General features: G+C 38.9%; 1 protein-coding gene across 8 annotated transcripts in view; it reads left to right on the top strand.

Moving 5' to 3' along the window:
• Window positions 1–12435, top strand: part of Mef2 (myocyte enhancer factor 2) — a 40311-nt gene that overhangs the window by 13468 nt on the left and 14408 nt on the right. For 5 of the 8 annotated variants that reach the window (XM_034325584.2, XM_034325583.2, XM_034325576.2 and 2 more), the window contains 2 exons: window positions 11516–11632; window positions 12199–12402. In XM_034325584.2, the coding sequence (XP_034181475.1) occupies window positions 11579–11632; window positions 12199–12402 (258 nt within the window). In that variant the 5' untranslated portion in view covers window positions 11516–11578. Of the gene's footprint in view, window positions 1–32; window positions 183–2492; window positions 2518–6711; window positions 7956–11515; window positions 11633–12198; window positions 12403–12435 lie in introns of those variants that run through there. The other 3 variants (XM_034325582.2, XM_034325580.2, XM_034325578.2) reach the window with 3 other exon arrangements.

Here is a 12435-nt window from a genome sequence, read left to right as displayed (position 1 = left end):
TCTCGCGGACTAAAATCAGACCTGTTTGCCACACGATAACTTACACGGTTTTAGTTGTCGTTACGCTGTCGGCTCATCAACTTCTGTGTCCTTTATCCTGGATCGATCGCGATCGATACCGAGAGGATTCGTTCGTCTCCTGATTACGCGATATCAACTATGGCTATTCGATACCTTTGCACGTAAGTTTTTTCATCATACTCTGCGACACATGGGCGCACGTGGGATCAGTCGCGTTGCTAGGTGAATCTGATGGAAGCTGCATGCACGACGAAGGTTACTGCGATCATGACACTCTGAAAGTTACACTGTTCATCAATTAGCATACTATAAATGTAGATCAACGAATCTCGTCATTCGAATCACTTTGCGCGAGGCTCGTCACCTTGATCATCGTCCAAATCGTACGTAACGACGACGAATACCTTGTCCACGTTTTTGTCTACGTCTTCGTCAACGTATTTGTTCTAATATTTCTACGAATCGAATATACCGGAGCCGACCTCCTTTTCTTTCTTCAGCTGAATAAAATCGATCGGTTTCGTGCAATGGATTAGCGCGAAGTAAAGGCCAAGAGTAGTTTACACGTTAAATTAGTTCGCACTTTCACTAGCCTCTTTACACGCGTTTTATCTTCTTTCACCTCGTATAATCTGCAAGAGTTATTTCAGGGTAAGTTTGCCGCGCTCGCGAGCACAGAAGGGTGAATGAGGATCAATTTGTAGCTCGTCACTCGACCACCTTGAAATCTCTTATAATGATCGTGTTTTACCCCCTTTTTTTTTTAAAGAGGCGCCTAGCAAGGTATATCTACTTTCTTCGAAAGTTTTCTTTACAAAAGTATTGTATATTGATATTATCATGATAGAAGCATTAACCCCTTTAATAAGCTCGATACGAAGCATTTATATATTTCTAAATAGCAATCCTAAGCTTCTTTAATCTTTTCGATCGAGCAAAGGTTTCGTTGATGGTCAAAAGGGCTTCATCCCTCCCCCCATAGGATCAAGGAACCTGTTGCTCCCCTATGCACCGCCACCAAACTGATACAGGGGTGCAGTGTAGTTGGAAGCAACCCGAGATTTCGTTCGATTTTCACAGTACGAGTCACCTGGTGACGTCAGGTCGGAGTTTGATCTCATTCTCTCTCGTTTTTGGTCTGGTGCCAAGTGCGCAGATCGCACGTGCCTTGGTTAAATGGCGGCTCTTGTCGGTTCACCATGAAACGCGAGCTGCTTCGTTGAAAAAGCTGATTGCGAATGAAGCTTATGTCGATGGATCGTCCAGTCGGATGGATCATCTGGATGGTAGGATGTGTAAAGTTTTCCCTGAAGTCTGAGTTTATCTCCAACTCATGAAATCTGTTCCTCTTTGTTAAAGGAATTGTTGACGAGGTGGATCATTCGAATAACTGGAACACGTTGATTCAATTCTCTCGGAACGCTGCTCGCAGCCTGTGTTCTCTGTTGATCTCTAGGAGTACTTATCGAAAGTTCGAGGGGTAGAGAACGACACGTGTTCGTATTTTATAAGCGGGAGAGATTTTCCAGTGTCGGAACAAGATGTTTCTCGAGCCGTGGCCCAGGATGAGCGGATATCCGGTGTGGCAGCAGACGCCTGGACCTCGAATGTCGTGGATAGAGGGACAGAAGCAGCCGTTAAGTCGAGGAGAAGTTTGCCGGAGTCAAGACGGTTTGGCGGCCACCTGGTATTTTCCTTCAACCAGCCAGACTTTTCTTCTTCAAGGGGAAGTTAACTTTCTTCGATGGTGACTTTGCTAACGGCAAGGCCATCTTCTTACTCGTAGGATTTTTTGTCGTGTTTAAAGATTCATTTTAATGATCTGGAGAATGTTGTTGTAGGAACGGATTTGTTTTTAGAAGTTAGTTTTTTCATGGCTATAGTACTGTCACTTTCTAACTAAATTCTAACTAAAAATTGAAAGGAATAATCGATACTGTCAAGGTTCTCGCACTATAATTTTATTATTACCATTGAATTCTGAACGAATTATTAAAGCTTATTAATTTTCTATCAACAACCACTGCCACCAAAACAGAGTCCGTTAATATGATATAAGCTTGACGAATAGATCTTTTATACATTTATTTCTGTAGCTGGGTCAAAAACATCCTGCATCCATCCTTGGTTCACTCATGACCCGGCTACCGTCGCTCGAGGGTTGAAGTTAAAACGCAAAATCATCGGCTCGTATTCGTACATATCTAACCTAAGGTACAACACATATTGTCTCCCGATATTCCATCGATCGATGCTCTCCAAAGGTATTTGTTACGTGCATTGTTTTTCCTTCGCACCGTCGAGCAAAAGGAGATCACGAGGGCCGACATCCCTTTTACACGGTGCTCTAAGGTATCCGCGTCTAGTTAACCGTTCCCTTTTTTCCTCGCTTTTTCCCCGCTTTCTCCGGGGCGCACGTATTTTTTTTCACAGGGTTACATGGGACACCGTATTCGCCATGCGATCGAAACCCCGTTGCATCCTACGGGATATCCCGTAAGTTCACCACTTTTACTCGTCTTTGCTATTTCTTCTTGCTATTCCCTTACCAATACCGATATCGATACTCCAGTATCAGTATTCGGTTAATTTCAAATGCATTAGGCGAATGTAATCAATTCGATCGATGTCTTTCAAGTGATCGAAATTAAATTCGACCAATCATTATTATCGTTATTATCGTGACAATATTACCTATTCATGAATATCTACCTTTTCAGCTCATTTTCCTTTACATTCGAACGTATTTTAAAGTCTTTTTATTAAGTGATGAATAAACCGATCAGTATTTAGAGCGTGAGGGAATTAAACTAATAAGACTTATTTACATAATTGACTTAAACACGTTTTGCAGGATGAAAATAAAAAACAAGGGAATGAAACATGAGGTCGATAGGTCGAACTTGTTCCTTTTCGATATTTGTAATTTATAGAACTGAAAGCGTAATGTGCATCAATTAATCCGTTACTAATATTAGTCATTGCCACTAATCACTGTCACCTGTGTTATTATAAAAACAATAATTTGGTCATTTGCATTATTCTGTTTTGAAAATGATTACTTTAGCCGACTGGAATCGATTCGATTCAATTCGATTCGGCGACTGAAACGGCAGTGCGATCTGTCGCGCAGCGATCTAATATTAAATTCTTCAGGAAAATCTAGGGATGTCGATCTTCATTAGCGGCTGAAGGCACGCTTAACCGTGTGACCTGGTCGATCCAGCCATAATCTCGTAAATAGAATCGTATCGAGAATGACAGAAACGAAACGGAAATAGACGTTGGTTCTTGTAACTATTCGCGAAATAATCGGCATTGTGATGAACCGCATATCACCGAACCAATTATTCTAGTTCCGTGCAATTTGCCACCCCTGACGTTTATTCAATATATTCTCTTCTATCGTTTCGCGATCTATCTTCTCATTTCCTTCTCTTTTCCATACCATTGTTATACGACGTATGTATCTAAACGTTGTCTTTAAAACATCAAGACTTTCGTAGTTTTTCATGTAAAAACTTATCCAAAGTATCTCCCGTAGACTTGCATGCTACAGAATGCATAATGTATCGGTGTGCCTTCACAAAAGTAGCTTACAATTTTGTATTCAACCGAATTCAATTGTCAATTGACAATTTGACATGTTATCCATTGTTGCAAGCACAATTGCTACATAATATTTGAGCGTTTAAACAACCTGCATCGTCATCGTTGCCGAGACTGACTTGTGTACCAATAATTAGGTATTCATTTTCGTTCGCCTATTGTACCTAGTATCCCTGTTCTAGATTTTTGAATATGTCGTTTCGTAGAAAAATCTTGAAATCCCGATAAGAGATATACAGTCGTAAGAAAGTTGGTGTCTGAGACGCGCGATACGGGGTCTCCCTATGGGAAAGCATGTGTCTCTCTGCATCCTGTCCGCTATATTCTCCGTGCGGTTCGCGTGTAAGCACGCGTATACACAGCAGGTTCCATCGTAACGGGGCGAGTGTCGGTTATCCATATCCGGAGAATATTAATTACTTATCTATGTCCCGTTTCTCGCGTCTTTTCGCGCTCGGTCGACGAGATCGATAGGCTAGGATATATTGAACACTTGCCGGCTCTCGACGGGTTAGGTTATCCGACCTCTGTAGGGGGACAGCTACATTGCAGCTCATGCATAATACATACGATCCGACCTGGAGTAGATTTATATTTACCCGCACCTGGGATAATTCGTTAAATATCGACAGCCATTGGCTGCCAGCATCTTTGCCCTGGAGATTTTTTCGCCCAGACGATGATTCGACGGGACATTTTGACACTCTTCGTTTCGACTGCCTTTCCTTCATTGTTTGTCCGTTTCCTGTTCCATTTGCTCTTTCTCACACGGGAACCAGAGTCCCACGGTGTAGCTTCTATCCTTTGAATTTTGAAAATCTGAGCGCATCGATAAGAATTTACTGATGATCCATTAGGATGGTATTTAACCCTTCCGGTGTTTAATTTCGATTTCTCCACGGTAGAATATGCGGAAAGGTAGTGAATTTTATTGTCGTAGAATATGGAGATTTCATTTCATTTTCCACGACTATTGTCGGATAAAATCTAGTCACTGAGAGGGTAGTAGCCATCAGACGTCTCGATTTGTCGTTTAATATTTATTTATCTTCTCGAATTTTCTAGTTGATAAGTCTACGAAGATAGGACCTCCGTGTTTCTCTACCGGCAACTCGACCTATTCACCGCGAATATTTGATCAATCGCCTTGTCAATTCTGCTGGAGATCAGAATATTTGTTTCTGACATCCGTGTTTTTCTCTTCGAATGATAACGTTCATTCTTCTGGCCAATTTCTAAGTTTTTATTCACAGGAATATATTTAAAATAATTGAACTTGAGAGTTGATACGCTATAAAAGTCACAAAGTAAATTTGAAATTCAAGATCAGTCGAAATTAGGTACGTATTAAGTAGGTATTGTTGGAAAATCTGTGAAAATGAAAAGTTTTTTTCAGAGGGGCGTTGGTGGATTGCTAGTCAGATAAAAGCGTGATACATGCAATTGTTAAGTACTGAAACGCTTTAAGTGAGTCCTGAGAACATTTCGATAGCCTAATGATCTCTCGTATCGAAGAAGATTACTATTATTACTGTTATTCTTATTCTTCATTCTATATGTACGAATGTATCATAAAAAAGCGCCTTTTAAATCGGCATACGAACGATGTTACGAAACAGCAAAAGAAATCAATTTGTTTCTTTTTGCATTCTGATTATATATGTGTGCAGAATTACACGTAAATTTGACATAAATTTGACTGTAAACAATTTTGTCACTCTCATATGGGTGGCATCGATGAAATTAATAAAGTAACTCGTTTCGAGTGATCATATAACGAAAACGTAGATGAGGAGAACAGCAGGATTATAATAACTGAACGGAAGTATGGTATGTAAGTTGTAACATGTAACGCCTGCTGACTCGCGTATAACGACAAAATGCATGGAATTAAAAATCTGATGACGGTTTACGCTGCAATAAACAAGCTACCTACTGTATATGTATGTACAGGCTGTTGGTTCAGCTGTGACTTTTATACCGGTACACACACTGTACTTGCATCGAGGTATTGATACGTAAAGACGATGTTCTCATTGTGCGTGATATCGTATACTACATGCACGCGTGTGACTAACTAATCCGATGATTTCAACTCCTTATAAAATTTTGTGTGGAACAATTTGTTTGGTTTTCTATTTTAAACAGTTGATTGAGTTTATTTTATTATACTGACCCGATGTCACATTACGTGAAAAAAAGAAAATCTCACGTTATCTAATCGATAATCATAGTTTAGTAAATATAAATTTTCTATAATACAGTCGTTATTTCTATCCATGATCGTGCACTTTAGTGAGACAGTAATGTAACACGTTGGTTAAATACTTTAACAAAGTGTTATTTCTGTGCAGAAAAATATTAATAAAGTGTAAAGATGCCACTTTTATGCGTGGTTATCTAAACCTTCTGCGATTATAATTTACACCAACTATGACGTGATTGGACTTAAACTTTACGAACAAAGTTTATGAATGGGCTCATATTTCGGTAACTTTGTGTACTCTTGAAATCTTCAGCTGTGAAAATAATACACGTTTTATCACTTTAATACTTTACGAAATTATTACAATAATATCGAAATTATACAACATTTTCTATTTCTATTTATAAGGAATTCCAACATCTTTTTATTAATCTCAAATAATTTTTTGGGATTTTATACTGAAAGATTAAGGTTTCCCATTCGTTAGGATAATTTAGGACGAACGATACCCTAAAATGAATATGAATTCAGTTAACAATTAAGTATCATTACACAAAATTGGAAAGAATGTCGCTTCATCCGCGGTCGAAGCTAAAATGCCAGCGGGACTATTCTACTTGGAAGTAGCGCGCATGCGCGGCGCAGTCAGCGTCGCGCAATTGGCGAGTCGGCGTCTGACGTCGATCTCGGCATTAGCCAATCAGCGTTGAAACCTCAGTCGACGTTAGCTCGGCGTGCCGAGGCGAACTTCAGAGACGAGGTGGACCGACTGGTATGTGCAACACGGCCAGACCCCCTCCTCCTCTCTTTTATCATCCTTCTCTGTTTCTCGTGCTCTCTCTTTCTTTCGTTCCCGTGCTCTCCACGCGACTTCCTCAAATCTTTATTTCAGGCTCGACCGCGAACTGGTCGAGGCGCGCGGCCCGCTTTTTTACCATCCGATACGACGCTTCTAAATTTGAATCTTCTACGGAGCAGTGCAAATCGACGGCTCACCGCACGTGAAAAATATTTTAAGAAAGAACGTGCGTTTCTAGTCATCGTTTCTAGTCAACCAGGATATTCTAACCTAGCTAACATTGGTTCCTGGTTAGCCTGGATCCTGAAGAAATCCCTTCTTCGTACGATCGTGCACGTTACTGCATACGAGAAAGACGGTTCGTAAAAGTGATCAAGCATCGATATCACGTTTATAGAAGAGAAGGAAAAAGTACGTGAAAGGAGAAGAAGAAAAAGACGTAGAAGAGGATCGAAAGGAAGTTGTGTTGTCGTCGTTGTTACGAATCGAATACGTGATTGGCTCTTGTCCGGTGTTTGACGAACCGATGAAATCCGGCGTGCGAATCAAGTGACGCGTGTTGATTCAATCGCCAGAAAGGAGTGCAAGTTGATTCGTGCCAAAAACTTGTGTATTTCTACGTAATTGTTTTAAAGAGAAGTTTTGTTTTGATCTTAAAGTTGTACCTTTCGCGAGGGTGTTAGTGGGGAGATATCGATCGCGGGACCATTGACGTCCGTTCTGGAGAACGAGCTTTTCTCCTCGCACCTTTGACTAGGCTAACCTCTCGATAATCATATTTTCTCACTTTCGGTACATACTTGCATATATATTACATTATATATTGTATATACATATATAAATCCTACGTGTATCGTCTGATGTGCACACGTACGAATGAAAATTAGATGCTGGCTGGTTTTCAAGAGTTTGAAAAACGTGCCTGTTTCCAAAGTAAACTGTTTTGTGACAGATGGAGGCTGTTCCATGAATCTTTAGTTCGATGTTTGTCGAAAGGATGTGGATTTGAAAATAAACTTAACCCGCCGGACATCGTCTGTGATCGTAACGCATTTGAAAGAAAATCACATTTACCAGGCAAAATTTTCGTTAAAAAATCCATGGAAATTTTATAGACATAGAGACTGGTGGATTATTAGACATCGTACATAACCGAGTGCCTGAACGCGATTCTCCAACTATATTGTGATAAAAACATCTGTGAAGAGTGCGCGATCTCCGCCATCTTTGTTTTGATATCGATTTAGTGTACGCGAGAAGATCGATCGATTAGTGAACGGGCCATCGAGATGTTCGACTGATCGAGTTCATTTCAAATTGGTGAGTTATCAGACACGGACTGTGCAGTTGTATATTGTTTATCAACAATAATTTATTGAAATATTATGTTTAGGTTATTAATGTAATATATTACAAATGAATACTATTTTCAGCGATACAAATTGTAATCTTTTTTTTAACGTTTATTGATGTTTCATTTTATTTCTTTTTCTATTGCGTCATGTAGTTAGAATTACACGAATCTTCAAAAAAGTTTCAATGTCCTCTAACACGCATATTTTCGTTTTTTTCCTCGCTGATGTATTTTTTTATTTGCAAACGACACAATCGCATGATGTATCAACAAGCAAATCGACCTCGTGATATCGAGATAATGTCGGTCCGGTTGCAGAACTACCGAAGGAAGCGGTTTGGCAAAGTTCAACGTATCGTGATATATACCAAGTACGCGTGATGAGCATGGTTTAAATATGATAAAGCTCGTCTTATCATAACCCATGTATTGCCGCTCCTATCGAATTTGATACACCAAATTAAAGTATTCCATCTGGGTCTTAACCTAAGTAACGTGTAACGCTCTTAGCATTAATAATGTTTCGAAGAATTATTAATACCATTATATTATATTAATATGTTGTATGGCACTGGACAAGATTAGTCTTTTAGTTCCCCGAGATTAAGCGTCGTTCTTTGCGATCCATTCTAAGATGCGTGGCGGTCAGTTTAATAATTTAAATATTTAAATATTGAGTATCCGATGTTCATTTGTAGATGTGATTAGAAGAAGGAAAATGATGATTTTCAACTTGACTATAGAATAGAAGATATTCGGTATTATAGGTGATAGAGTTTATTTTAACGCAAGTGCAAAATGTGACGTGTATAGAGAAATACGTGCTGGTCGCTGACCCTCGCTTCTATGCTCTTGTATAATAAACCGAATTCGATCGGACGAGACATCTCTCTTACTCTAGCCGTCTATGTGTTACTTTTATTGTCACCAGCGAAGGAAGCTTCGGTTCTATTGCTTTTTCGCTCGACTTCGTCCCTTTTCCACTGCACAATGCCCAATAATCGTGTAGAGAGTTTCGTAATACGAATCATGCACGATCGAACGATCGATTCAGCTTCTATCTTTTTATTTGAATAAAATATAAAATTCATCAACGGCATCTTATCTGTTAATATTGAAAATAAAAAAAATACCGTGAATCGTGTCAGTCGCGTGTTTTAGAGGTTGACCGGCGTCGGCGATATATCGGAATCACTTTTCGATTCGATCAGACTCAATGGATCCACGAGTGTGATATAATTATTATCGTCGAGGGTGCAACATAATTTCGCGATGCACAAGATAGTCGCGACAAAAATAACGTTTGCCCGTGAAACACGCGTTAATTCATATAGCGAGAGATCGCGTGCTCGGAATGAATGAAAGGGGCTTCGGTAAATATAGTTGATGGAGCTTAGAATTAGAACGACGTTAAAGCCAATGTTTTTACTAGAGTGCTGTCCCGCGGCACTCAAAATTTAACCGCGACTCGACAGCCCACACTCGATCTATCGAATCGAACCGAATCGATCCGTTGAAACGTTCGAGTCTGATGCAACTTTGTTAGTTTTACTTATTCCATAGAGAATACACTTTGATTTATCGATTTACGTCCCGAATCCAATCTTGGATTATTTGAATTTTATGATTTATCGCGTGGACCGAGTGCACGTTGTAATTTTCTGTTTACAGTGAATGAAATTTCATTTATAAAATCTGTTATTCGATATTCGATTCGGGGAATTCTGTATTTTTTTAATTGTATAACTTACGCGGGCAAAACCCTAGATAAAACTAATGTAACTCAGCGAGCTACTCGTGATCATCCTTTCAAGATACATAGCATATCTAATCGTGTCTGGTGGCAAAGGTAATTCGACTTTTCTGCTCATCTGTCGCTGACATTGCGTTACCGCAACTTAATCGTTGATTACCAGTAACGTACGCAGCAATTGTCCTTTATGATAATGGGGTGTATAATTTAAATTGAAGATGAGAGAGCGTTAAACAGCAAACCCATTGCAATCATTTTGGTCGGGAAACTTTGCTCTTGAATTGAATATTGCTTACTTGTACACTTTTTTTTTTTTTTCATTTTTATTCCACATATCTTGCACTAATCATCGTCACGTTATTTCATACATTAGAGGATGCTTTTACGAGTGTTATCCCAAGTTTTTAGCTTGTTACACAGATGTACTACTAATTAACTTAACACTCATTTCATTTAATGTATTCTCTTCACAAAAAAAAATCGTAAACAACTTGATCATTATCCGTGATCTTGTTGTTTAATACATTTCGCCATAAAACAGAAAAAGCACAATCGAAGGTATTTCTGAAATCGTTCACGGCACTCAAACGGTTAATTGGCACGGGGATAGGTCGTGCAACGTAACTCAATGTACCCTGTTGTACACTTTGAGGAAAACTCGAGCGACAAAGTCGATTATTACGTACGTTAATTATCGACGATAAAATGAAAAACGATCGATCGTTTATTACGCATTTACGCCGTACTAATTGCTGTTACGTCGTTATTATTTACCTACGCCTTGTGCCTCTTTAATTTTACCGGCGTTTGCGGAATTTCTGCTTTGTTTTTAGCATTTTAAATAAATAAGGAAACTTCAGAAACAATGTATAGTTAATAATATTAAATACAACAAAAAGCTTTGAAAGAATTGTTAGTTAAACCGTAAACGTAACAATAAGGGGTGATGATGAATCACGAAGAGAATCGTTCATTGAATTGTCCAATTCACAAAGGATATTCGAATTTAACCCCAATAAATGAATTAAACTGCTCCCTCTCTATATAATATATACATTCAACCAATGGAATTCTGTGTTTCAATAGAATTTATACGTTTATTCGTGAAAATATTAAATTATAGAGCTTTCAACGCGTTGAGTGCCACGTGGATCATCGCTCTGATCCCACGATATTTGATTAAAATTAAACGACAATTTGAACGATAAACTGATAGCATATAAAAGAACAAAAATTTGCGTACAGCTCAATCGTTATGCTTTTTTAATTACATTAAAAGACAGCAGAGAACGATGTTGGGTTGAATGAAAAGCAGGAATACTCGTTATTTTCCATCGAATTTCATGCATTATCGAAGTACATACTTCACTTGTACGCTGGACATTAATCGATACGTGAAAACGAGACACGTGTTTTGTATGTTTCGCATTAGGCTTGGACGCATGGTCCAGTTCTGTCGGGAACTCGTAGGACGATACACACTCCACCTCTCGCACTCTAGTTTTCTATGGGCCGGTCCTTTTTGTTTTCACGCCGGTTGAAATCGCGCCCTTTTGTTCGAAAGTTGCCGCCGATTCAAAAGGCGCGGCAATATTTCAAGCTGAAATTCAACGAAGCGGACATTGGGACGCTTCGTTTACATCCTCTTTCCAATGATTACATTTTTCTCACATTTTTTTTAAACGTTCACGTAGAAAAATTAAGGGCTTTCATTTCTCTGTTTAAAATTTAAATACGCACGAATAACAATACCGTTTGTCCTTTTTGTTACAGTGTTTTTAATATTCTATCCAGTGGTTCCGAAGAGCTGTCCCATCTCCACAACGCCGTACAAAAATGGGTCGGAAGAAGATTCAAATTTCGCGCATCACGGACGAACGGAATCGTCAGGTATTCCTTTATGATTTAACGAAATAATGATCATTGAATTCAAGAAAAAAGAAGTGCGATGAACAATCAACGTATTAAAGGCTAATCAAAAAGTAGATCATACTGTAGCAATGATTCACATATTAATGTAGAGTGATCTTATCCATTATATAACATTTACTCAGCGTTACACTGCGTGCTTGTTTAATTACCAAAGAAATCAAAATAAAAGGTCAACTACCATCGAATGTATATTACATCACACCCACCGATAAAGTGTTCGAAATACGCGATCGATATCGCGTATATCATCGAATACTTATACTAAAGTATTTACACATCAATTTGATCAATACGATAACAAGAACATGTTTCACCGATCATTTTTGCCAGACAAACACTGCATAACTTTATAATATACAGCGAACAGGTTAATTGTTTGATATCGTTATCAAAATAAACACTCGGGAAAAATCTCTTTTTCATTGATAAGCATTATCTTCGTATCCAATCTGATTGCCGGTGATTAACGAGTTCTTTTCGGTCATCGAAATGTGAATGATTTCGAATTTGGTTTCTCGAAACAGGTGACCTTCAACAAAAGGAAGTTCGGGGTGATGAAGAAGGCGTACGAACTGTCGGTACTGTGCGACTGCGAGATCGCCCTGATTATCTTCAGTTCGAGTAACAAGTTGTATCAGTATGCCAGCACCGACATGGACAAGGTTCTTCTCAAGTACACCGAGTACAACGAACCCCATGAGTCCCTCACCAACAAGAATATCATCGAGGTGAGCCGATTTCTCCACAAGTAATTTTCAACA

Source organism: Osmia lignaria, chromosome 5 (genome assembly GCF_051020975.1).
Source record: "Osmia lignaria lignaria isolate PbOS001 chromosome 5, iyOsmLign1, whole genome shotgun sequence".
Lineage (NCBI taxonomy): Eukaryota > Metazoa > Arthropoda > Insecta > Hymenoptera > Megachilidae > Osmia > Osmia lignaria.
Note: the sequence above shows the minus strand (reverse complement) of the source record. Positions and strands in the feature narration are given on the sequence as shown.